At 36.7% G+C, this 27275-nt stretch overlaps 1 protein-coding gene across 2 annotated transcripts in view; it reads left to right on the top strand.

Moving 5' to 3' along the window:
- The window catches only part of SUPT3H (SPT3 homolog, SAGA and STAGA complex component), a 376225-nt gene that overhangs the window by 259059 nt on the left and 89891 nt on the right, over nt 1-27275 (top strand). For both annotated transcript variants that reach the window (XR_005884201.1, XM_040983489.1), the window contains exons 7-9: nt 11281-11356; nt 18738-18850; nt 19588-19695. Coding sequence is in view for 1 of the 2 variants with exons in the window: in XM_040983489.1 (XP_040839423.1) it covers nt 11281-11356; nt 18738-18850; nt 19588-19695 (297 nt within the window). In the remaining variant the exon portion in view is untranslated. The remainder of the gene's footprint in view (nt 1-11280; nt 11357-18737; nt 18851-19587; nt 19696-27275) is intronic.

The following is a 27275-nucleotide window of genomic DNA, read 5'->3' as shown; positions in this document are numbered from 1 at the left end:
AGGACTACACTATTAAAAATCTTTATACTCACAGTTATCTTAAAGATGACATTTGGCTTTTAAAACTAGCTATGTAGACTTTTTTATTGTTAATAACATTGTATTATGTGATACAGTTTTATAGGCACTGGGATTTCCCCCACCCCTCCCAGAACCCTTTCCCCATGGTGGATTCCTCCACCTTGCTGCATAACCACAGTTCAAGTTCAGTGGAGATTCCTTCATTGCAAGCATATACCTAGCATAGAGTCCAGCATCTTATTGTCCAGATAAGTTCAGCGGCTTCTTGGGGAGACCTTCTCTGGTCTGAAGGTAGAGCTAACAGAGTAAAGTCCTAGTCAGTTAAAAGTCCCAACAAAACATCAGCAACAATATACAGTGCTATGGAATTAATTGACATAGTATTGAGTAAACAATATGTTAAAAATAATGCAAGTTCAATTTTTCAAAACACATATGTAGACTTTTAATATAAGTATGAAATTAGATGGTAATTTTGTGACAGATACTTCTGCTTTCTGTCGTTAAGTACTTAGTATTCATTTATTACAAGTGGAACAAAACCAATGTTATTGCATGCTCATCATAGTCATATTGATGAAGACCATCATTTTCTCTTTTTGTCTTCAGTGACTAAATCTGGGCATATACAGGAAATAATTTCCTTCTTTTTGTCAAGTGGTGTTTTCTGTTGATGAACCTACTCATTTCTAACTCATGGAAATAGCTCAGCCAATTATGAATAAAGTAACTTTAGCTTTAAATACTTAAGAGCTTCTCTTTAGGGAGAACTTAATTTGGTTGTTTTGTTTCAGTCTTAGCTCAGATGCTATCAAGTTGTGAAAACCGACTTTTTCTTGATGATGTGTTCCCTTCCAAGTATTTCCTAGACTCCTGACTTTGCTTCTTTATAGCAGCCTGCTGTAATAGACTTTGTTATTCATGTTTCCACAGTTTCATCTTTCTTTTTAGATTTTTAAAGCATGTGTTTTTATGTGTACTTTTATATGTAAAGCTTATTTTTGTTCAGTTGAAAATTCCTAAATCAGTAATTGAACCATTTTATTGAGATGCCTTCTGGTTGGAATACTTAGGATTTATTATCTAATTAATCAACTGAGAGAGTGGAAATAGCAATACAAAATGTAGAGAGGAAAGGCTCATCTTAATGCATCCTTGACCCAAGTGTCTCTGCTACTCATTAGGATTTCTAGCAGCAGTCGTGAAAGTTTCAGAGACATAAGATTCTGATCAGACGGGAGGTCTTCTTGTGTGTCTCAGGAGATTGCATTCTTTTAGTAGCTCTGTTCTAGTGTCTCTGTGAGAAACGCCCTTTCCTAAGTGCTCTATAGATAGATAGACCTGTCCTGTTTTTCAGGAGACCATGATATGACAACCAAAGAAGGTTTTGATAAAAGTGACAGCATGAATCATAGTTTGAAAGATCACTCTGCCTGTTGCATGAGAATTAGTTGTTAGTTCAGTGCTTTGGTCATCCTATGAGTCTCACGTGTGAAGTGCCTCATGCTTTGAAACTAAAGACACAGTGCTTGTTTTCTAAAGGGCAAGAGGCATAAGATCATGAAGTAGTTTTCAAAATCTGTCCTGCATTCATTGCTGTTTCATTAAGATGTAGCTTCCAGAAGAGAAGGAAAATTGGAGGGTCCAAAACTCCTTTCTGTATCTCTGTCAGAGCACTCCTGCTTTTAGAAGTTTCACTTATGAGGAGCTCATAAAAATCCCTTAAATCACACATATACACACACAGCAACAACAATTTTGATAAAAATCTCCTAACACATGCACATACCAAAACTCCTGTAGTAAAAACATAGGCTTTGAGAGAAGCAGGTCTTATTTCAGATTGAAGCACATGTTTCTTACTTAGCAATCTTTTTTTTTTTTAAGATTTATTTTTATTGTAATGTCACATTTACAGACACAAGGAGATACAGAAAAACTTCCATGTGCTGGTTTCACTCTGCAGGTGGCCACAACAGCTGGCACTGAGTAGATCTAAAGCAAGGAGCCAGGAGCTTTTTCCAGGTGTCCTACACAGGTTCTTGTAAGGTCCAAGCCTTTAGGCGCTCCTCCACTGCTCTCCCAGGCCACAAGCAAAGAGCTTGATGGGAGATGGAGCAACCGGGACATGGACTGGCACCATCTGGGGTCCCACACTTGCAGGACAGGGATTTAGCCACTGAGCTATTTCATCGGGCTAATTAATAATCTTTGAAAAGTTATCTAACATCTAAATAATAGCTTCTTCATTTAAAAAATACACTGAACATCCCATAGTACACAGGACTGCCCCCATATCAGAGAATTATTCAGTCTAAAATGTCATTATTACCATGATTGAGAAACCCTGCTTTTGAGTGATTACATATAGTATATATACAAATAGAAAACACAGGGACTAGTGCAGTGGTATAGTTGGCTAATCCTTCAACTATGGTGCCGGCACCTCTTATGGCTGGGATGCTATACCCATGTGCACACAAAGGAAGCTCCTTGCTCCTGGCTTTGGTTTGGCACAGCTTCAGCTGTTGAGGCCATTTGGAGAATGAACCAGTGGATGTAAGAATAGAAGATCTCCTTCTGATTGTCCTCTTTTTAAGTTGCCTTTCAAATAAAAATAAACCTTTAAAGAAAATAGAAAACATATACAGAGAACCCACATATGGGTTTTCTCATTCCATTTATATTTATGAAATACCTACTATGTGTCGTGCTCTGTAGAAGTTTTTGGGATTTAGTAGGCACACATGTAGCCAACTATACACAACATCAACCCCTCAGAATTGTATTTTTTAAAGGCACTGGACTTTCAGATCTTGAAAGTAAAGTAAAAATACATTGTGTGTGCATGTTTGGTTATGAATTTGTTCTTGGCTAAGACAAGACAGCAAAATGTGCATTCTAATTCAAGAGTAAAAGTATGAACTAAATATTATATGATAATGACTTTATATATGAAGGCACTTCAATAGCTCATAGAGGATATTGGACTTAGTCATTAGAATGTGTGCTAAAATATCTCACATTGTGGTAATTGGGTTTAGTTCTCTCTGATTCTGGATTCCAGCTTCCTGCTGATGTAGACTCTTGAGAGGCAAAGGCAATGACTCCAATAATTGGGTTCCTACCACCTGTGGGAGACCTGGGTAGAGCTAAGCTCGTGGCTTTGACTGTGGCTCAATTTCTGGCACTTGTGAGCATTAGGGGGTACAAGCCACCAGCTAGGAGGTCTCTCTCGCTCCTCCCCATCACCTCTGTGTCTGCCTCTCAAATAATTTTTTAAATATTTTGAAATACAATCAGTTTTGTTCATAATATGCTTTTTCTGTGAACCTTTGGAAGACCCCTGTATGAATGGATTTCAAAAATTGTTACCTCAAAATAAAATTATCAAGTAAGTCCATTTTTTTCACAAACTTTTAGAATCCAATCATACATATTTTCTATGCAGGTTCTAAAGTTTCACCTGAAATGACCAACATATTTAACTGGATCCCCACAAGTTTGCTTGCTGTACTTTAAATAAAGCCATGTTGGTCCATCTGGATATTGCCTAAATCCCTGAGAATTTTTAAAATACCTAAGAACTTATACATTTAATCCATTATGTTCTCTTTTTGATTTTTCAGCCAAATAAAAGCCATGCACATACACACATATACACACACACAAAGAAACATCCTCATTTGGGTGAGGAGGCACGGGGAAGTAGTCCGTCTTCTACTGTGACTTTAAAGAAGTAATTGGAGCAAAACTTATATAGATTTTTGTATTCTTTGCCAACTTAGATATTCTAGAGCATGTTTACGACTCTAAGAAACACTAGAAAAAAATGGTAGTAACAATAAGCATGTTGATTTGAACTATACATGGAATTTAGTTATGTAGTACTGGTTCATTAACAAAATGATGCTTAGCACACATTTTATCCCATGAAAGGAAATTTTCCTTTAAAAAAAGATTTATTTGTTTTTATTGGAAATACAGATTTCTGCAAAGAGAAGGAGAGACAGGGAGAAAAAAGATCTTCCATCTGCTGGTTCACTTCCCAAATGACCACAGTAGCCAGAGCTGAGTGGATTCGAAGCCAAGAGCCAGGAGCTTCTTCTAGATCTCCCACATGGGTGTAGGGTTCCAAGGCTTTGGTCCATCTTTGTACTGCTTTCCCAAGCCATGAACAGGGATCTGGATGGGAGATAGAGTAGACAGGACACCAGTAGAACCAGCGCCCATAGGGGTTCCTGACACTTGTTGGGGGAACGGTTAACTAATTGAGCCATCATGCCAGGCCCAGAAATATTTTATTTTATGTGTAATATTTCTTCAGTGCCAAGTCACTAAGTTAACATGAAAAAGACTTAAACCTATTTAGCCATTTTAAGTGTGTTACAACTATTTTTATTGCATATCCAATTCATACCCATCTTTGATAATCTAAAATACACAGAAAATGCAAGATTCCCATGATCATATCAGTTTGCATTTTTAGACTTGAAGGGTGTGGACCCAAAAAAAAGAATGCAGTATTTTGAAGCCACTTCAAGATGAGCTAATATTACAAATATCCTTTTGTGTACTGTTCAATCACTGGTGATTTGTACAAAATGAAAATTACTCACTTATTTTCAACACACAATTCCTTTGAAATCCCCAGATATGCCAGAATCTATGGCTATTTCTTTTTCAGACTTGTTATGATTGCTCTAATACATACTTAATATTTCTGACACATAAAATTGGTATATTATTAAAACCCCTCTAAGGGAGCAAATCAATATTAATGAAAACCTTTTTATTTTTAGGGTATGATACAGAAAATATTCTGTATTTTTATGCAGTTCTATAGTCAGTGAAAACTCAAGGTTAAACAAAAGTGAAACATTGAGTTCTAGACCATCATTCATATCTCTGAGTTCGTGCTCTAAATATTCTAAATATTGTGATAAGACTTTCCCTGTGCTTTCTTTTCTCCTTGATTTTGAAAATATACTCCTGCCTGTGTTGTCATTCTGTGATTTTTTTGTGTGGTAATTGCTTTGATTATTTTTGTGTGTGGACATTTAATGCCTTTCTGTGAGTCAGGTAAAATCAGCTAAAGAGGAAAGTTTTCCTTCCTTTCAAAGATGTTATTTTTTCTGATTGTAATTTACTGTTTTCAAAAAAAGTTGAAACATTTCTGATATGTGTGATTACTGAAGAAAAACTTCTTGATAATCTTGCCCTCAAATATTGTTTAAAATGTATGTTACTTCTTTCCCCTATGATTTAGGTACACATCTGTGTGTAGGTGTGTGCGACGTAGGTTTCATACATTATAGTTTGAAGACTATTTTGGTTCATCATATGTGGCAGTATCTGTAATCTTTAACAAGAGGCAGAACTGGCACACATAGGGAAGTGTGGAGAGAGATTTGATATTACTATCCAGAAGAACACATGTTTTTGAGAAAGCCAGTGCAAATTGGGGACTTCAGGAGAAACTTCCTGGGGGAAGTGGCATTTAATGCTGGGCCTTGAAGAAAGAGAATGATTTATTTATTGCAGGGTGGGAGAAGAAATAGGCAGCACAGTCAAAAGGGAAGGGACAGGGATGACCAGCACGACTAGGGTAACCCAGGTAAAAGAGTAAATAAGGTTTTGTAGAGTTCAAGCCGAACTTAGATGCTTGCACTTGTAAGACAAGCCCTTTGTTTAGGTTTATGAACCAAAGAAAGAAAGCAGTGTGAAGGTGAAGGAAGACCTAGTATGGATAGGTTTTCCTGTGTGCCAGGACCTTTTTTTATTTATTAAATAGCTGTCCCAAGGACAGGTTGACAAAATATATATAGCAAAAAACAACCAAGAACCATTTGCAATTCCCCAGGCTCAAAATGATGAGTTAATGCAATGTAGTTGGAAAGAAGGAGAACTTTACCAAGTGTTTGGAAGGTGGCCCATTTGAGATTTGGAGAGGGGAATCTACTAAATTGAAGACTGATCTGGCATGGACAGTGAGCACTGTCTGAAACTACCCAGGTGAAGGCCAGTCTTTCTGGACCTCAGTTTTCCTGCCTGTTTCCAGCAGCCTATGGAATTTACTCCTCTGTGAGTGGTAACACGTCATACACGCATAACCATATTCTTATGCTGACATGTTGGCAAGGGTGGCTGCCAGCCGCTCGTTTGAAGCTTTCAAGTTCAGCAATCAATTCCTCCCTGACAAGAAGTAATCAGATGGTTACCATTGGCATTTTGCCTTTTCCATGCAAGAGAGGACTTTGCATTTGAATTTTAAGAATAATCAAAATAAGATTTTTAAAAAAATTTTAGGTAAAAGTGAGAGCAGATAAACTTTCATCTTGGTTTGAAAGTTATGTCTGTGATTCTGCATTGCTGCAGAAAGATAAATATCATGTGTCTTGAGAAGCTGCCAAGAGATATGCCATCACATAGCTTCTATGACCTTTAAATACGCTTCAGTGAAAACATGAGTGGAATTTAAATGGCACTGTGTGCTGCATAAGGAATCCAGCCTTAGATCTCCCAGTGGTGTAGGCAGGGCCAAATGGTCAGTGTCCTTTCTGAAAAGATTTTTCAAATAAAAAGACAAAAGCAGCTTCGTGTTCATTCAAACTCAAATTTTTCATTAAAAATTTAAATAAAAAATCCTCACTGAGGATCTGTAGTGATGAGGAAAATAGTAAGCACTGCAAACGCAGGAGTGCTTGCTTTGCTGCTTGGATTAGGTAGGATCCAGAAAAGGAATTCATCTGGCATGGGAGTCTGCCTTCTCACTCCAAGAAGACTGTCAACTGTTTAGTAGTTAGATAACTGGTGGCATAACTGGTCTTTCACCTTTTTAAAAGACTATTCCAGCTAAATTTAAACATTATTTTCTAATAATTTCATGAATAATTATTTCAAAAGTAACTTTCTCAGGTATACTCCTTTATTGTAATTACTGTATTGTACTACCAGTGCGATTTACTTTTAGAAATTTTAAAGAAACCAAGGACTGGGGAGACTTGAGAGATTAATCAGAAGATGAAGCAGACTTGCAAAAATGAGAACATGAGTCATACAAAGGTGACCTTACGTTTATGTGGCAGTCTGTGATCAAGAATCGTGTAAGCTGAGGATGTTCAGTGTGACTGGGAGCAATGATAGACCAGCTCTGATTTTTCAGTCATTTTTATTCCATAGATTTGTGTTTTCTGTATTTGAACTATATAATGTCTTTTTCATTTTAGCTTTGTGACCACAACAAATGGTCAGATGAATTTTCTAACTCTTTTTTAAATTTCCTCTTTTAAAATTAGTTTGTGCTGTGATTTTTGCTTCAAAGGAAGCTAAAACCTAGAGAAGTACAACATTCATTGGAGTTAATGTGATACAGATCAGCAGTTCTGAGAGTAGGTACTTAGGACTCAAGCTTTTCTTCTGCTTTTCCTCTTTACAAACATTTATAAGTCTCTAAATCAGTGTTCTTGACAACAAAATGAAGCTCTTAAAACATTATCTTAGGGACCAGTATTGTGGCATTGTGAGTTAAGCTGCCATCTGAAGCACTGACACCCCAGATGAGCACCAGTTCAAGTGTTGGCTGCTCCAGTTCCAGTCCAGCTCCCTGCTAACACCCCTGAGCAAGCAGAAGATGGCTGAGGTACATGGTCCTGCGCACAAACATTTAAAATTCAAATGAATCTCCTGGCTCAGGACTGGTCATTGTGATCAATCTACCCATCTTCCATTCATCTGGTTAGTCTGCGCATGCACACTGGGGTTCAAATAAATCCAAGCAAAGCATTGGCTTGACACAGATGAACGAAACAAGGCACAATTTCTGTTTTTAAAGAACATGTGGTGCATGGACAATATATAATACTTTCTCAGTGTTGAAGATATTAGTGTAAGGATAGGCGATAATATAATAATCAGATGGTTAATGAAGTACACCATCGTATTTTATGGCCAAAATTTGCACTGTTCTCTCAGTTCTTTGAAAGAATTAATGGGGAATAGAAAGAACTAATATATAATTGATAATAATATATAATATACTAATATATTATACTAATATAATATTATACTAATATAATATACTAATATATAATTGATAATAAGCATATCTGAGTCTTCATCATCATCCTTAAATCCAACTCAGATTTTGTGAACTCCCTTGATCATGATAACGCACTTGGGATAAGTCATATAATATTCAAACACAACAGTAGTAACAACCCAAAGACATAACTGCTCTTCTCATGATGGCATGCATAGAAAATGATCATCTTTTTGTGATACAATAATATGAATACATAAGGCAGCTATCTTGATACCAGATACCAGCCAAGGTATTCTGTTGCCCTTAGCCTTACCTGTCCTGCAGACAGTCAAGGAGATGCAACGTCCCTGAATACCTGTGACATCTTTGCAGCACACTTGTGCACTATGTCTGCCCGGCCATCAATACGCAATGCACTAGGTCACCCTTAGCTGGTACATGTTTTAATGACCCAGTCACTTACCGATTTCTTCTCATAAACAATTTGGACATGTTAATATAATGACTACATGATATGTCTTAATAAAGGATTGTGTGGAATCTAGAAGATCTCAAAGGAAAACGTTGGAGTAAGAATTACTATAGGTTTGAGATAGTTTTTCATAATGAAAATAAGCTTGCTCAGACGTTGGGAACCCTGGGCTTCTTTTCCAATGTAATCACCTTTGCCAAAACACATCACTCTGAAGTTCAATTTCTTTATTTTTAAAATGAAGCAGCTTAACTAAGATAACCTTCAAGTTGCCCTTACCTCAGAATCATGCATTTTGCTTTGCATTGTGCCCCCTATGTGTTGGGCACTGACTCGCTATGGTGTCTGATACATGCTCTGTAGCTAGTTTCATGGAGCTCCTCAGACTAAAGATTTCTGTTTAGATGCTGGAGAAATTGGAAAAGATCTAAGATGCTAAGAAGGAAAGAGAATGGGTACTAGGAAGAGTGCCTAGAAGGAATGAGGCTAACTATATCAATTTAAAATCCTTCTGATGGTTGCAGAAAGACTTGGTTTGCTGCTCCAAATTTTCAAAATGGCTTAACACTTCACTCATTAAAGCTAGGAACCTGATAAACTTAGCCACTTAGACTAAGTACTCCTAACTTGATTTCTAGAAACACTTACTGTATGTACTCAGATACTATCTAAGTGCATTGACAAAAACCAAATCTTTTATATGTGTGTACACACACACACACACAGAGTTTTTTCATGATAGGGTTCCATATGCACAAGAATTCCCCTTCTACACCACATTTTCCTCCTCCCATTGTTTTTCTCCATATTATTACAATAGGATGGTCCTTTAGTAAGGCACAAGTCCAATATTCTGCTATTCTCATAGGTGAACTGTATAATGGAGACTATCATACCAGGAAGTAAAGATATGCATCTCTGCTCCTGAATAAAAAGAGGACTCTCAGTAAAAACCAAATCTTCCTTGTCAAGCATGGTAGAAGAGTTCGCAGTAAAAATCCCTTAGGAGCAAACATTTATTGAGTCATGTGTCAGATAAATTAATAAAGAGGCCAAAACTAGGTCGTACAATGATATATCTGTGCATACTTTCAAGTACATAGAAGGCTATGCAGTACTGTGTCCTTCAGGATGGAGCTGCACTACATCCACAAGAGGACTCATGGACATACACAGACAAGTTAGAATTTTATCATATTATTACTTTATAAAATATGTACTTACGTATTCTCTAAAATGATAGTTGAACCCAGAGAGTTAATAAGCAAGAGAATTCTGTGTTTCTGTCTTCATATATGTATATAAGTATTTATGAAAAGAGGTGGAAAAGAATGGAAAAAGAGACACGTAGGAAAGAGAAAGGGAAGTCCAAAGGTCAGGATGGGAAAATAATCAGTGGTCCTAAAAGGGAAACACAGGACTTGGTAATCTCTCCCTTAACTCCCACCACCCCAGCTATGTTTCTGAGTTGAGTGTACAACTGAATCTACTGGCATAGCTTTGGAATTGATCACTCAAATTAACAAAAAGAAAAAATAATTTTAAGTTTGAAAGTACAAAAGTATCATAAACTTCAGAAGTGGTATTTGTGTGCTGTAACAACTGTAATAAAGATAACTTGTCAAAAATCCTTCCAAAGCAGAAAAAAAAAATTAAAATCCCAGGGAAATTTTTGCTTTAGTATCAAGAAACTCATTCCGAGAAGTACCAGCCTGTCTCATTTCCAAAACCTTCCCTTACCAGGGAAGCGGAAGCGGTCGAATACTTTCCCACCAGACTATGGCTGAATTATAATTATCCCATCTCTTGTGGAACAATGAAGCAGCAAACATCTGCTGTACTGAATTCAAAGCCCAGGGATGAAACTGTACTAGACTGTGAATCATACCTGGATCCTGATGAAAGATCCTTTTATTTTCTTTGCAATTTGAAGTATGGATTTGTTATTTCTGGCTCTATATTCTAAGATGAACTATATTAATTTCATTTGCTGACTACTGTTTTAACATTGAGAAATCACTGTACTAGAGCAGATGGACAATAATAGTTCTTCTGAAGTTAATTCTTTCACAGTTCTATTTTTAGAAGGATGATACAGATAAGAAAAATTTAAAAGTGCTCTATTTAAGAAATGAGATTTTGGGCCCGATGCAGTAGCCTGGCAGCTAAATCCTCATCTTCAGTATGCAAGGATCCCATATTTGTGCCAATTCTAATCCCAGCTGCCCCACTTCCCATCCAGCTCTTTGCTTGTGGCATGAGAAAACAGTTGAGGACAACCCAAAGCCTTGAGACTCTGCACCTGCGTGAGAGTCCTGTCTTCAGATCTGCTCAGCTCCGGCTGTCACTGCCACTTAGGGAGTGAATCATTGGATGGAAGATCTTTGTCTCTCCTCTTCTATACAGATCTGACTTTCCAATGAAAATAAAATAAATCTTTGAAATAAAAGAAATGAGGTCTTTTTGTTTAATAACAAAGGAACAGAAAAAGCATCTTAAGCTTTATTTTTTCAGAGAAACCAGCTGCAGAACTCCTGTTACTATCATATTGAGTGATGTAGAATATTTGGCAGTATGTCATGGAATGCATGGTAGCACTAAACTTTTCCCATCGTAAGAAAAACTATACCTCAATTCTAAGTTTTGGTTTTGAAAATATATTTAATAACCTACCTACTTAAATGTATTTTACTTTAAAATTTTACTTTAAAACGTGTGTGTCTTTGTGTTTTTGTGTATTTAGAGAGCAGAAAGACAAACTCGAGTTATGGACTCAGTTCAATATGCAGAATTCTGTGAAAGTCGACATTTAAGTTTCTGTAAGTACACACTTTGCTTAATTATATGTGTAAGACTTTGTGCGCTACAGATGTTCTGAAGTATGACGCAATCCCTGTTTTTTAGAATTTGGAGGATTTAATCTATGCGTGTATTAGGAACAACCGTAAACGAATTTACTGTACTCTAATATTTTGCAATTAATATTATTAAGAGATTTTAAAGGGTTCTGGAAATACAGAGAAAGCCATGCTAATTATTCGTATCACTGTTTAGTCATAATTTTCCTTAATATTCTGTTTTTTTATTTCTTCCCCACTTGCTTGGGCATGTTGATGCGAGTATTGCTGACTATACAAGACTCATAATGGATTCCAGTAATATAATCATGACATTTAACGGCCCAATATTAATTATAAATGCCAGACCTTCTCTTTAGGCCTAGTCATATTACCACAGAGGGACACATCAATAGTCTCTTGTGCTTTTGTCTTCCACCTCATGCTGTGACTGGCATTGAGTGGTGACCAAACTCATTAGTCCATGCTCTCACAACGCTAGTGAGCTGGTGTAGAATTAGCACTTTCCCATCATTGAAACACCCGTATTAAAAGTACATGAGAGCTCATGATAGTAGGTTGGATTGTGTAGCAAAACATCCTTAGAGCAGTAGTTCAGTGATGATTAATGCTGTGGGGGTAAAGGTCAAAAAAAATAGTGCGATGAGAAGTTCAGTTAAAAATATGACCAAGTAGCACATGACCCTGGTCTAAGGGATTATAGAAACAATGATGGCTTTTAATGAAAGCTATTATGTGGTCACAATAACAATGCAATTGATTTGGAAAAAGAAAATGAAAGCTTCATTTATAGATCATAAAGTGCATATAAATGACACATTGCAAATAGTACCTCATGTGGATGCCAGTGAAATATAGGAAAACAAGTTTGGGAAGATTTTTTTCTAACTAAATATACTTTCCAATCTAACAATTTGGCATCATACATCTGTGAAGCATTAAGTAAATGACACTACAGATCCTGGCAATTTCAGCAAATGAGAGGTTTTTGTATTATAATTCTTAGGTTTAAAAATGGCATTCAACTCTTTTATAAGTATAAATCTCCAGTTTATAAAGTAACATTTAGTGTAATTGAACTATTTTTTAAAATCATATTTAAAATTTATTTCACTTAAAGGAACAGAAGTGCTATTTCACAGCAAAGTTAATAGTCTTAAGATTTTTTAATATGCTCTTGTTTTGAAAACCAGGTTCTTTTTTTAGATATTTTTTTTAGTTGCTTTTTGTGACACAGTTTCATAGGCTCTGGGATTCTCCCAACACCTCCCCACACCTTCCCCCCATGGTGGATTCCTCCACCTTGTTGCAGTAGTACTGTTCATATCCAGTCATGATTCCTTCATTGCAAGCATGTACCAAGCATAGAGTCCAGCATCTTATTGTCCAGATAAGTTCAACAGTTTCTTGGGAGACCATCCCTCATCTGAAAGTAGAGCTGGCAGAATATCATGCCCTCCAATGAAAAGCCACAATATAACATCAGCAACAATTTGCGACATTATGGAGTTAATTGGCATGGTATTGAGTGACCAATATGTTAGAAAATTAAAACCAGGTTCTTGGTGACTTCATTTTTGTTTTTTAATTCAATCATAAAGCATAGTGGATTGAAAATTTTGCTGTGTAAAATAATTACAGGATAAGGAGTATATTATTCTTAACTTTCTTTTCTTGGAAGAGATTTGGTTATTTATAAAAGTATTGTTTATATGGTTCCCATAGGTATTTCATTATGAAACCTTGGAGGGAGAATGTTTTATGTGACCAAACTCTGGGAATGCTAATCCAAGTGTGGGTCAGCAAATTTAGAAAACACTGCTCAGAGTGTTGAGTTCCCTTGATTATTCTCTTTTTGGTAAATTATCAGGACATAGAAATTGTCATCCTGCTACTGTATGTGTCTTCTTAAGCATTTGGTGATAGCAGCCACTGGCATTGCTGGAGCATTTTAGAATAAATGAGTTAATAGGCTAAGTGTGGCCTGTAGCATCAGGACAACGGCCAATCCACTAGTCCTGTAACTGAATAAATCAAATGCCCTTTCCCTTACAATCTGTTATAATCTGATGGTAATGTTGATTCTCAAAGTTATCTTAACTGCAATTTTCCCGATAGCTCATCTTCTAATCCTTTCCTTTCAGCCTTTTATTTTTATACATGGGTTTTGTAAACAACTAATAACTAGGATGATCTTTTTAATAAAGCAGAGAGAGGCTGGCTTTGCAGTCTAACAAGTGAAGCTGCTGCTTTCATCATATTGCTTCCTGTGTGGGAATGCTAGTTTCAGTCTCTGCTGCTTCTCTTCCCTTCCAGCTCCCTGCTAATGGGATTGGGGAGGCAGCAGATGATGGCCCAGTACTTGGATTCCTGTAACCTATGTCAGAAATCCCGTGGTTCTTGGCTTTACCCTGGCCCAGCAATAGCTGCTGTGGGCATTTGGGAAACGAACTGAGATCTTTCTCTGTCATGCTGCCTTTCAAATAAATAAATCTTTATAAATCAGAATCTATCTCAATTGAAAAATTCCAATTATGTGCATTTAAATGTGAATACATTTGAGATAGCATATGCTGTCTCTGTGTTTTACAACTACTGAGTATTTAGAATTCATTTTTTTCTGCCTTTTCTGTGTTCTACTGTATTGATTGAACTTTATTCACCCAATTTTCTTCTTCTGGTTTGTGTATCCTATATTTTATGTTTACTATTTCAGTTGCTATCTTTAATTTTTTAAATATATGCTCTTGACTTAAAATGCTTAAGTCAAATGTTCTTCGCTTGGTGTTTTTTTTCTTCTCTGAGAGTCCTTAAAGTACTTAGTTATTTAATAACTTCATTATACATCTATACTTAAATGGTTATTTTGTTGGATAGGAACTTGTAGAATAATGGTTATTTCTTAAAACATGATTTCATTGAGTTTTAGTTTCTGTCATTGATGTAAGTTTGCTGTTACTCTGTTAGATTTGTATATTTACTGAGGGAAGACTTCGTTCTCCTAAGGGAATAGAAATAATGCCGAGACCCTTTGTTAGGTAAGAAAATGAACAGATTGACAATCAGTAGCTGCCTGATATGTACAGAAGAAGAGTAAAGAACCACTGTGGGAAGTCCAGGGAAAACCATGTCTTCTGAGGAATGCTATTTTCACTTAAAGACTAATGATTATGAAAGGCTGAATAGTTGTGGAATAATTTCTTGGGGCCTGGCTCTAAGATACAGCAGGTAAAGTAGGCATTCCATATGGGCACTGGTTGAATCCAGGCACCTGGACTTCCAGTCCAGCTCCCTGTTAATGTACTGCAGAAAGAAAAGCAAAATGGCCCAGGAACTTGAGCCCCGCACTCATGTGGGAGACCCAGAGGAAGGTCCTGGCTCCTGGCTTCAGATGGCTTCAGCCCTGGCTATTGCAGCCATTTGAGGGGAGTGAATCAACAAATAAAAGACCTGACTCCCTCTCTAACTCTCTTTTAAATAAATAAATTTTAAAAAATGGGTGAGGGAGAGATCTCTTTTTCTTTTTTGAGTGTAATGAGTGGGACAGGCTTCTGGTACAGTTATTAAGACACTAGTGGAGACACCTATAACCTATGTCAGAATGCCTAGATTCAAATCGCAGCATTGCTTCCAACTCCAACTCTTGCTAACTCAAGGAGGCAGCAGATAATGTAACCAACACTTGATTCCCTGCCACCTGCAAGGGGGAACTGGGTTGCATTCCAGATTTCTAGCATAGCCCGAACTATTGTGGGTATTTGTGAAGTGAATCATTGGATAGAAGGTCTTTTTGTCTTAAATTAGAGAGAGAGAGAGAGAGAGAGAGAGAGGGATGGGGTGGAAATCATGAAATAAGAGAATGGAATATTACAGGAAGCCTAAATTTTGTTAGTAATCATTGACAAGAAAGATACGAGGGGTATGAAAACAGCAAGTCTCATATTTAATGATATTAAATCATTATGTGAATTGTTTTAAGTCAAGTACAGAAGGAAAACTAAGATGGTATCAGGATGCTGATCAGGATGGGAACTTCAGGCCATTGTTAAGGATTCTATTTAAATTGTTAGTCAATTTCCATATTGTCCTTTCTCCTGATATGTTGGAGAAGAGCAAAGTTGAAGGAACTCATTCATTCCAAGGTTGTCTTACCTAGTGATGAAAGCAAACCATTCTGCTAGGGGTGGCTGTATCTTTCCTACTGGAACCAATAGGATCTTGAAGAACGAACTTTGAAGCAGTTCTTTTTCAGGGTACAAAAAGGAAATTAGGTCAGAAAATCATGTTAGTAGAAAAGGAAAAGTACAAGACTTATGCACCCTATACACATCTTTTTAATGCATAGAATTTAGGCCTTACCTTTTATTAAAGTGAGTTATTTTTTCACTGATGTATGCATTTCTTCTAGAAATATTTCTTGTGAGTTTGCTAATGTCAGCCTGGTGGTGACGCATTCTTGGGGCTTATGTGCTAGTGAGGAAGCTGCAAATTTTATTGATCATTTGGCTATATCTGACTGTATTCTAACAGCATTTTTCCTCAATTTAAAATATACTGTTTTAAGCACAATCACCAAATCAGTGTTCTTTATTCTGAGTGATCTGTCAGAGGCATTCTATAGATGTTCAGTAAGTTTGTGAGCTATTCCAGCTTCCTGGTTAGATGGAATGTTGCATGCTATAGAGTATTTGGAAGACTGGTTACTTTAGGGTAATAGCTTTAAGGGGAATTATCATAATTCTGCCATATTTGACAGTTTTGAATATGTGCTTTGATAACAAGACTTACATCTTCTCTGATTTATGTAGAAGGAAACTCTTCTGTATCTAGAATGCATGGAAGATTCTATCTATAAGGAACAAAATATCATGCTTTGAATTACTATTAAGTGTTTTACAAGACCTATGGGACCAGATTAATCTAAAGAATAATCAGTGGGTTTTTGAAGGGTTTTTTTTTACTGATTAGATAAAATCTTCATTAGTAATCTTTTCCCTCTAGCTTATTTAAATTAGTAATGTGTAGTGAACTCTGTGCTTAGCACTGTGGGAGTTTAGGATATTTAACTAAAGATTCCATATGTGCATGTTACATAGGAGATGTATGGTACTATTAGGTACACAGAGAAGTGTGAGGTACAGTCTTCCCCTACAAAGAACTTACACTGTGACTTGAGAAATTATAAAAAGACCAGGGCCAGGCACGCTAGCCTAGGGGCTAAAGTCCTTGCCTTGCATGTGCCTGGATTCCATATGGGCACTAGTTCCCATCCAGCTCCCTGCTTGTGGCCTGAGAAAGCAGTCAAGCATAGCCCAAAGCCTTAGGAGACCTGGAAGAGGCTTCTGGCTTCTGGCTTCTGGCTTCAGATCAGTGCATCTCCTGCCATTGCGGCCCCTGGGAGTGAATCAGCAGATGGAAGATCTTCCTCTCTGTCTCTCTCCCTCTCTGTATATCTGATTTTCAAATAACAATAAAATAAATCTTCAAAACGGAAAAGAACTTGTAAGTAGACCTGAAATGATGTGTAATGATACAATAAATGGCTATCTCAGAGAAGTAAACTTTTGACTTGAATGGTCAAGATTCACAGAATGAAGAAGAGTGATCAGAAAACATTCATGGAAAGAAAGGAGCAAGAGTAAAACAGAGAGGATTGCAATCAAGGCTAGGTGGGGACTTAATATAGCAGTAATATGAAGCTGCATTTGAAAGTCAGGCTTAAGAATGAACCTATCTTTTTCTTTCTTTCTCTCTGTCTTCCTTTTTTCTTTTTTAAGGCTCCCTTAGTTTGAAAGGCAAAGCGAAAGGAAGGGAGACACACATGGAGAGCTTCCATCTGCTGAGTCGTTCTCCAAGTGGCTGCTACAGCCAGAGCTGGGCTAGGACAAAGCCGGAAGTAAGGAACCCCAGGTGATTCTCCACATGGGTGGCAGTAGCCCTGGTGTTTACTTGGGCTACCTTCTGCTGTGTTCTCAAGCACATTAGCAGAAAACTGGTTGGGAAACAGCCGGGATTTTAAGCCCCAGTATAGTATGGGATGCCAGTGTTACAAGCAATGGCTTAACCTTATGTGCCACAAGGCTGGCCCCAGAATGTGGACATCTTAGTACTCAGGAACATACAACCACAGATTTAGATCAGACCAGATATTAGTTTATTTAATTCAGAATTCATAACTTTTGAGCCTGAAGTATTAAAAATGCAATTTCTGGGCCCGGCACAGTGGCGCAAGTGGTTAAGGTCCTCACCTTGCACGCCCGGGATCCCATATGGGCACCGGTTCTAATCCCAGCAGCCCCGCTTCCCTTCCAGCTCCCCGCCTCTGGCCCGGGAAAGCAGTCGAGGACGGCCCAAAGCTTTGGGACCCTGCACCCGCGTGGGAGACCCAGAAGAGGCTCCTGGCTTCGGATCAGCATAGCATCGGCCATTGTGCTCACTTGGGGAGTGAATCATTGGACGGAAGATCTTCCTCTCTGTCTCTCCTCTCTGTATATTCACCTTTCCATAAAAAAAATAATGAAAATAAATCTTTAAAAAAAATGCAATTTTTGTGTGTTCTATCACAAATTCTCTGAGGAAGTTTTCTTTCCACAAGAATAAATTAGGTTAAATCAAACAAGCAGAGTCCTGTATGGTAACCTAGTAGCTAAATCTTTGCCTTGTATGCAGCAAGATCCCATATGGACACTGGTTTGTGTCCTGGCTGCTCTACTTCCTTCCAACTCCCTGCTTATGGCCTGGGAAAACAGTCAAGGACAGCCCAAAACCTTGGGACCCTGCACCCATGTGGGAGACCCAAAAGAAGCTCCTGGCTTCAGATAGGCTCAGCTCTAGCTGGCCATTGCAGCCACTTGGGAGTGAACCACTCGATAGAACATCTTTCTCTGTATCTCTCCTTCTCTCTGTATATCTGATTTTCTAAACAAATCTTAAAAAACAAAAAAAATCGAACAAGCAACTCTTCTTCCTGTCCTTGTAACATAAAGTTATAGCCAGGAGGACCTTATTGTGAAACTGTGAGAAGTGTAAACATCAGCGGTTTAGTATACTATGTCATAGAGCGCAGATACAACATAAAAAATCTGAAAGCACAAGATGTTTCTTGAGTGCAGCTATTTTGTCGCTTTGTAACAGAGTTAAAACTTAGGTTTCCTGTGATTACATTATTAAAAATTGAAAAACAATGCCTCTTAATCATTATTCAATGTATTTGAATAATTAATTAATGTATAATTACTTTTATGTATAATTACTTTTAGCTTGGCAGTAGCTATATACAGTATTAAGCATCTTAAAAACTAATTTTATTTATTTATTTATTATTTACTTATTTTTCGGCTAGCCAAAAAAACTTCTAAATTTCGAGACTGGTTGGACTGCAGCAGTATGGAGATCAAACCAACTATTGTCGCTATGGAACTGTTAGCGTATTTAGCATATGAAACTGTGGCACAGGTAAGAACATGAAACTGTCCTGTCAGGCTCCTATGAATAATTTATCCTTATTTTTATCTGTGATCAATTCTTGTACCCAGTGCACTGTACCAGGAATGAAAATGGCCATGAGTTGTCCTCTCTGACAGTTCATGTCATTTTTTATGTTAATTTAGTTCTTTGGATCCTCAGCTCTTGTGGCTGTTAGGGTAAAACAGATGATTTCTTGTAACGTTACGATAAGGAATGCCTGCATACTTTTTCTTGACATTGAACTCTTAGGTCCACTTCTGCCTCATTTAGAGGTTATTTTTAAGATTTGAAAAATAGCTTTTCAGGTATATGAGATCTCCCAAGTGATTAGCAAATCTGAGTCCAGAATCTCTGCCTTCTAACAGTTTCTGTAAGTGTGGTCTTTAGACCACAGCATCAGCATTTCCTTGGTTTTTGTTTAAAATGCAAATTCCTAATGAGTTAGAATCTCTGGGCATACAGCCCAGAAATCTGTATTTTAAAGTACTTCCCTAGTGATTCTGAAATAAATTTAAGAACTATTCCTCTAGCAAATCAGAATATACCATTTGTAATCACAGGTAAGTCACTTCTCCAGCCAATGGCAGTATATTATATAGAAAACATAGTTGTAAGTAGACAGTGTTGTCAGTATTTGGAATGTATTTGAAGTTTACCTTTGCAATGATATTGATGATTATTTCCAGCTGTATGACTTCCCTCTCACTACTTTGGTCTTCTTCTAGTTAGTGGATTTGGCTCTGCTCGTGAGACAGGACATGGTAACCAAGGCAGGGGACCCCTTTAGCCATGCCATTTCTGCAACCTTCATTCAGTATCACAACTCTGCTGAGGTAAGAATCTAGTTGTTTGTCCTGAACACATCCATGGTCTTTTCATGTATGTGGTATTTCATTAGTGGTTCTTGACAAATAGTAGCCTTTAGTGAAAAATTCAAGATTCAAATACTTATTGAACACCTACTATGAGCCAGGCCCTGATAATCAACTGACACAACAAATTGTTCTAACTTTTCTTTGCTTCATTTAGCTTTCTAATCTCTTCAGAAATTAGAGAGGGATAATTCTAGAGGTTGTCCTTAGATAATAATACAAAAAGTTAATTCTTGGTGCCCCAAAAGATGAGATATTTTAAGTTACAGAATAATTGATGACATTTATTCATAACTTTCCATCTCACTTATTAATCCATATCCAAACAAAATTTAAAGTAGCATTTATCTTCATTTATGGATTCACCCTGTCATGTGAAAATCATCTTTCTTATCTGATTGATACTGCTGGCATACCCAGCTGTAAAGTCTTCTTGCCAATTTTAAGACCTTCTATAAAAGCTGTATACCACTTTAAATATACTGAATATGTTCTGTAAGTAGCATGTGTCTAAAAACCAGAAATATAACATAGTATGCTGAATACATTTGCTGCCAAAAAACAACAGCTTCATGCAATTCAATGTAATCACCATGGTGAAGGGAGCAATGTCAGGTTAATATCCACATGGATAACTGTGAAACAAGTCATATTGGGTATAATGTATAAAGTAATAGTGACTGAGCACTATTTTATATCCATGCCTTAATTACAAATATCTACTCCCTGTTAATACCTGCAGGACAAATCTGAATAGACTCTAAGAAGTAGCAGTAATCCTTTTTTAGGTTACATACCCCCTTTGATAATCTGATGAAAACTCCAAAACCTTTCTATGTAAACACATTTGCAAATTTCACGTATCATCTCAGGTTGTGGATCCCAGGTTAAGTATCTCTGCTCTGTGATACATAGAAGCTACACACACACACAGACATGTGTTTGTGTATACACCTGCATATCTTTTGCCTTTTCCAGACAAAAAATCAGCTTAATATCTTTGTATGCCCCCTTAGAAAATCATATTGGCTTGGAGTTGAAGTAGGGATTAAAATGTTTATGCTCATTAAAAATCCATCTTTTCTCCTTGAGAAAGGTCATACATCATTATCAGCCAACATACTTTAAAAGTTCCTAAAGCTTACTTAGTTGATTAAACACTATTTGTTTTCTTTTTGTTACAAACACAAATTGTGATGTCAAAGAACACCATTTAAAATATCTTTGATGCATGTTCACATTATGAATATGTGCGTAAGTATGCTTTCCATTAACATCAGACAGATTTGTTGTAACATTTCTAATTGAGGAAATTTACTGTGAACATAACAAGCCTAGTTTTCCCTTAACATTGAAGTGATTGCTTGCCTGGCTAGGAAAACATTTTATTTCCCTCCACCTCCACCCTTTCTTGGTTCTCCAGGGTGGCCAAGCTGCCCTGGGCGTTTGCTCAGCAACCACAGCTGCTGTTCTCAGCTTACCCAGCAGTTGAGAAAAATGTCCTGTTTGCTGATTTCCTGGGCTCTCTGGGAGGTGGGAGCATGAATGTAGGAGAGCATCCTGACAAAATATGTTAGTACAAGCCTCATGCCTTTTCCTGGCCTGGCAGACAGCTTTACTGCTCTAAGCTAGTCATCAAAGAAGTCGCCTTCTCTGCCCTTTGTTACCTGACAAAATACAAGAGAATGGTAAGGAAGGAATCTTGCATCAGTGTTATAGTCCAGCAACCAACATCAACGGCCTGGACACTGAGGTCTGTACCACAGAGGGATTCTGAAGACTGATGTGATATATGTTCAAAGAGACATAACAAACAAGCCAGCAACTCAAGATGGTGTATATTCATTTTCAAATGAGTAACCCAGACGGTATAGAGGACTGAAAAGCAAAAACCAAAAAAAAACCCTTTAGTTTACAGTCACAGGCTATGGAGGCTGAATGTTGAAGAAAAGGAGGCCCATGTAGAAAATACTTTCAGGCCTCAGACACAGCAGAAATACTGTTGTACAAGAAAAAAACAAACAAACAAAAAAAAAAAACCCTCAACTAAATTCCTCAAGCCAAGCTTTCTTTGAGAATGGACACTAGAGAATTAAGGCCCAACTTGTACAGGGTGTTGGACTACTAGAGTTAAGGGACATGTGAAGGTTTATTGGCTGAAGAGTGACTCATTCAAAAGGATGTTTTAAGGAAATCCCAATAGTGATGCTGTGTACAGTAAATTGGAGTGAAGGAGCCTAAAAGTGTGTCTCGTAATAACTGGCTGCAGGGACTTGGGGTGTTTGACTAGAAGAGAAAAAGTTGTAAAAATAACAGATTTCAAATATTTAAAGTGCTTCCATATGAAATAAAGAACAGACTTACAGTCATGGCCAGAGAAACCAGATAAGAGACATGAGGAAGGAGATAAATGTGGGAGAGGTGGTAGAATCTCCAGTGGAAGGGTTTGAGTGAGCTTCTGAGTAGACACTGGTCACCAAGCACAAAATACCTGAAAGGCATTCAGCTGTGGAGAAAGTTGTTAAGATTCCTTTTGAGACATGTAAACTTGAAATGCTAGCAAAACTCCAGGTAGGAATGTAGATATCTCAGAAATGTTCAAAGCTGTAAGTGAACAGCAATGATTTTGTATAAAAATAGACATACCAAAATTAACATTTAAAACCTTGAAGGACAAGGCAAGGACATCATTTCTCTGGAATAGATAATGGTAATTTTTTTATATTTGTAAGCTAACAATAATACTACCTTCATGAATGGTGAAGAAAATATTATCTTGATGGTAGTTGTGAACACTTTATTTGAAAACTATGTCTCTTTAGGCAAGGGTCTTATTTTAAGTGCTGACTGCTAAACTCGGTTACACCCAAGCAGGGTTGGGCGGGCGGAGATCTGTTATGCTTGATTTTCTGCTACAGAGTGGAGAAGGATCCATTTTGTTTTTTTCAGAGATATAAAGGATGTGCTTTTTTTCGCTGCCCAGTAGCATTCAACAATTCTCAATGACTTCTACTTAAATTCCTTATTACAAGGGTTTTTTTTTTTTAAGATTTTTTTATTTTTATTTGAAAGGTAGGTTTATGGAAAGAGGAGGAGATACAGAGAGAATTTTTCATCCTCTGGTTCATTTCCCAAATGACCACAAAGGCCAGAGTTGGCCCAGTCCAAAGCCAGGAGCCATAACCTTCTTCTGGATTTCCCACATGGGTGCAGGGGCCCAAGGCTTTAGACCATCTTTCGCTGCTTTCCCAGGTACATTGACAGGGAGTTGGATAGAAAGTAGAACAGTCAGAACTTAAACAAGCACCCTTATTGGATACTGGCACTAAAGGCAGAAACTTAATGTATACTGTCTTGTCCTTCTTGCCAGCCCCTCTATTCATACTTTTTAAATGGCTTTCTTCTATATAGAAAGGGTGATGATTTTCTAATGTTTTGTTACGAAATTTTTCATGCACAGAGAAGTTAAAAGGATTACAGAATGAGCATCCTGTAACTGTCATGTAGATTCTACACTTGATGTTTTACTGTGAGTACTGTATAGTTGTGTGTTTATCGTATTAATAGTTATTCCATATATCCATCCCTTCACACATACAGCACCAATGCTTCTTTTGTTTAATGCATTGCTGAACACCCTTTCATTCCTAAACACTTCATTGTGTCTACCTATGGTTTTTAAGGTGAAATTAATTTACCTGAACCACTTGACTTAGGTGGACTATTTCATGTGTTTTAACAAGTCTAAAATTTTTTGAAAACTCTATTAGGATATCAAACATTATCATCATTTAAAAAGTTTATCTATAGTTCCTGTCCATCATTTCCTGCCACCAACTCTGGAAAGACAACCCATGCTGAGCTTTTTTTTTTTTTTTTTTTTTTTATTAGAGGCTAGTTTATTCTGCTGTGTTCTAGAATGTCAGGCAAAAAGAATATGGTAATTATTCATTCTGGGAATTCTCTTTTAGTTGGAAGGTTTTTGTATAGTTTCAATAGAATTTATTCTCTTTATTGCTGAGCAGTATCCCACTGTGTGAATATATTCATTTATTCATTCTCATGTTGGCAGCTTTTGAGATCTTTATAAATAAACGTTCTTGTGAAAATTCTTGTAGAAGTTTTTAAGCACAGATATTTTGGTTTATTTTCAGTTGATACTTAATGATGTTGCTGGCAGTGATAAGCATGTGTTTTATTTTTAGAGAAGCTACCGGACTTTTCCTTACCATTATACTTTTACTGTCCATATCTGAGTTTCAGTTACTTCACATCCTCATCAACATTTTGTTTTGTCATTGTGTTGACTTTTAGCCATTCTCATGCATGTTTAGTGCTGGCTCAATCCAATTTTTGTTTCTCTTATGTTTATTACCTTTACACATTTTAGCTGTAAAGTATTTAGTTATTCCAAAATCATGGTAATATTCTTTTGTGTTTTCTTTTAGAAGCTTTGTAACCTTACTATTTGTTCTGCTAATCTGATCCTATTAACTTTTATTAGGTGAATTGAGGCCATACTCAGCATTTCACATTTGGATATCTGAATATTCCAACTGTTTCTTCAAAGGAATTTTTCTTTGCATTGAAAGTGTATGGGAAATGGAGTTAAGAGATGAAATTCAATTTACTATAAAAAATTGAAAGGGAGGGTTTGATCGTATATAGTTTTCATGCACTTTGTCAAGTACTCTTTTGTCCACATGACTTTATGTCTGGAATTTCAGTTGTATCCCACTGTGTTGTCAATTCTTTTGCTGGTGTCATCCTGTCTCGATTACTATTACGTTGTAATAGACCTAAAAGTTAAGTAATTTGAGTACTCAACCATATTTGTTTTTCGGATTTCATGTGAATATGCTTTGTCTATTTCCATTTCTATGTGTGTTTTGAATCAGATTTTTAGTTTCTGCCAAAAAAAGTGTGGAATTTTTGGAAGGGATTGGATTAAATGTTTATATCAGCTTTGGATACAAACATCTTCATGATACCAATTAATACAATCCATGATCATGGAATATATATATTTTGAGTTAATTAACATTTTAACAGTTTCTATTGGTCTCTTCATGTATTTCTTTGCATCCTTTTTTCCCCCCGGGAATGTGCTAAAGACTACAACATATATCCATACATTTTCAGTGTACTTGAAGTTGCTTCTTTTCCATGAAGTGTATGACTTTTGTGGTTTTATAAATTCATCTGCCTCACTTTTGTCTTTTATGATGTAATTGTCATATTACATCTAACACAGTTTTAGCTCATAAGCAATCAGATATGCTTCAATAGAACTAAAAATGTCCAGTAAGGGCCTATTTCCTGGTTCACATGCAGCCGTCCTTTCACCCTAATCTTACATTGCAAAAAAGGTAAAAGGCCTCTGTCAGAATACTTTTATGAGGCCACTAACACTACCATGAGGGTTTCATTCTCATGCTTTAATCATCTCCTTTAGGTCCCGTGTCCAAATACCATCACTTTGGCAGGTTAAGATTTCAACATAAATGTGTCTTGAGGGGTATATACAAATTCAGGCCATAGCAACTTCCTACTTTACTTTTCTGAAATCTTAATGGATTACTGTACCAAAAATTCTGAAAGATTTTCTGTACCAAAATCCAAACTTATTTGGGAATGTAAAGGGACAATATTATATCTATTCACCATGGAAAAAAAGAAATGGAAAACAAATCCAATTGACAAAACAAAGGAATATATTTAGGAGGTACCAAAAGAACACACAGGAAGGACTTCCCAGCCCACTGACTGCAAAAGAGCTTGCCATTTTTGTGTCTCTTTGAGCTTCCACTGGAATTTTCATATTTCTGCTGAGCTTCCACTGGAATTTTCAGGTTAAGATTTTCATGCATTTCCTCAGAAAATTAGATACATGCACTAGTTCAAAAGTGTAAGAATTAATCACATTCATACTGTGAGGTGCATTGGACTCTCATAAGGCTTTATCCTCATCTGGGGACCTGATGATTATATTTATTCTAATATATTTCAGCTGAAACAAAAAATTTGGAATGAGAATTGAGAACGCATTCAAAGAAGCCCTATGTACTCTAATATCAGTGCCAAAGTTAGGGTTACAATAACTTAATTTCTGTTATTGTGAGCACAGCAAATATGCCTTGTAGGGTATTGTTGGAATAAAATTGAGAAAGATATCTTAGATATCTTTTTTTAAATTTCTTTTCAGTTTATTTCAAATCTTGTCAAAATCATAAAAATAGAATGTTATTTTTTAATTTTAAGTCTGAATGGTTGAGCTTGAGTAATTAGCAGATACAATTTTTGCAGAGATTTTTATACTATTATACTAATTTATAATGGAAAAACATGCAAATGGCATAAAAATGTATTTTAGAAGACAAAAGACTATATGATTAAGAGTTAAGTCTGCTCTGATGGCAGTCCTCTAACTGCTAATTCTCCCTCCTAAGATAAGCATTGTTATTGATGTTCTGTGCTTAGGATGACTAAATACTGTGTTGAAGATCCTTACATATATATGGTTTTACACCTGTGCCATTTATTGGGTTAAGTCTTCAGAGCTAAAATCTCAGGGGAGAAGAGGTTGTGCTTTTTTTATTTTAGTGAGGCTTTGCCACATTTCTACCCATAGAAGATATTACCTAAAGACAGTTGCAAGGAATTAAAGGAATTGTAAGGTTAAAAATTGTAATATTAACAGAAAAATTATAGTGATGGCAGTTTTGTAAAAAAATACAAATAGTATTAACTATGTGACTGCAAATCTGTTTTAAACTATGCTTACAGTTGTCTGCAAGCTGATTATTTCTTTCCCTTGATTCTTTAAGGTTGATGACCTGACATCTGGTACCCACTGTGCTTTACCATAAATTAGCTCAGGATCTAAGATATATGGGCATTTCATTTTTGCCCTTAACTTAAATAATATTGCTAATTACTCATTTATAAATAAGGCACTATTCTTTTTTAAAATTTATTTTTATTTGAAAGGCAGGGTTACCATCAGAAGGAGAAACACAGAGATGTTCCAAAAGCTCATTCACTCCCAGGGCTGCAGTGGCCAGCTGAACCAATCTGAAGCCAGGAACCAGGAACTTCTTCCCAATTTTACATGTGGGTTCAGGGACCTAAGGACTTGAGCCACCCTCCATTGCTTTTCCACGCCATAAGTAGGGAGGTGGATTGGAAATGGAGCAGCCAGGATACAAATCAGCACCCCTATGGGATGCCAGTACGCAGGCAGAGGCTTTGCATAATATGCCACTGTGCCAGCCCCAAGGCATCATATATATTTCAGTTCAACTTTCGGAACAATCATATGAGAAATTTTAATTGTTACTCCCAAATTACAAATTAGAAAGCTGAGGCACCGAGATATTATATAATTTGACAGAGATGCTAACCAATAGAGCTTGGCTGTAAATGCAGTGCATTTGGGAAGAAGCTGAATCATGAAACTGTCATGTCCCTATCTGGCATTTTAATTTTCTTGAAAAATTATATTACACATGTACACATGCGTATACAACTATAACTTTTTG

Source organism: Ochotona curzoniae, unplaced genomic scaffold, assembly GCF_017591425.1.
Source record: "Ochotona curzoniae isolate NIBS_2020 unplaced genomic scaffold, NIBS_Ocur_1.0 contig_3819, whole genome shotgun sequence".
Classification (NCBI taxonomy): domain Eukaryota; kingdom Metazoa; phylum Chordata; class Mammalia; order Lagomorpha; family Ochotonidae; genus Ochotona; species Ochotona curzoniae.
Note: the sequence above shows the minus strand (reverse complement) of the source record. Positions and strands in the feature narration are given on the sequence as shown.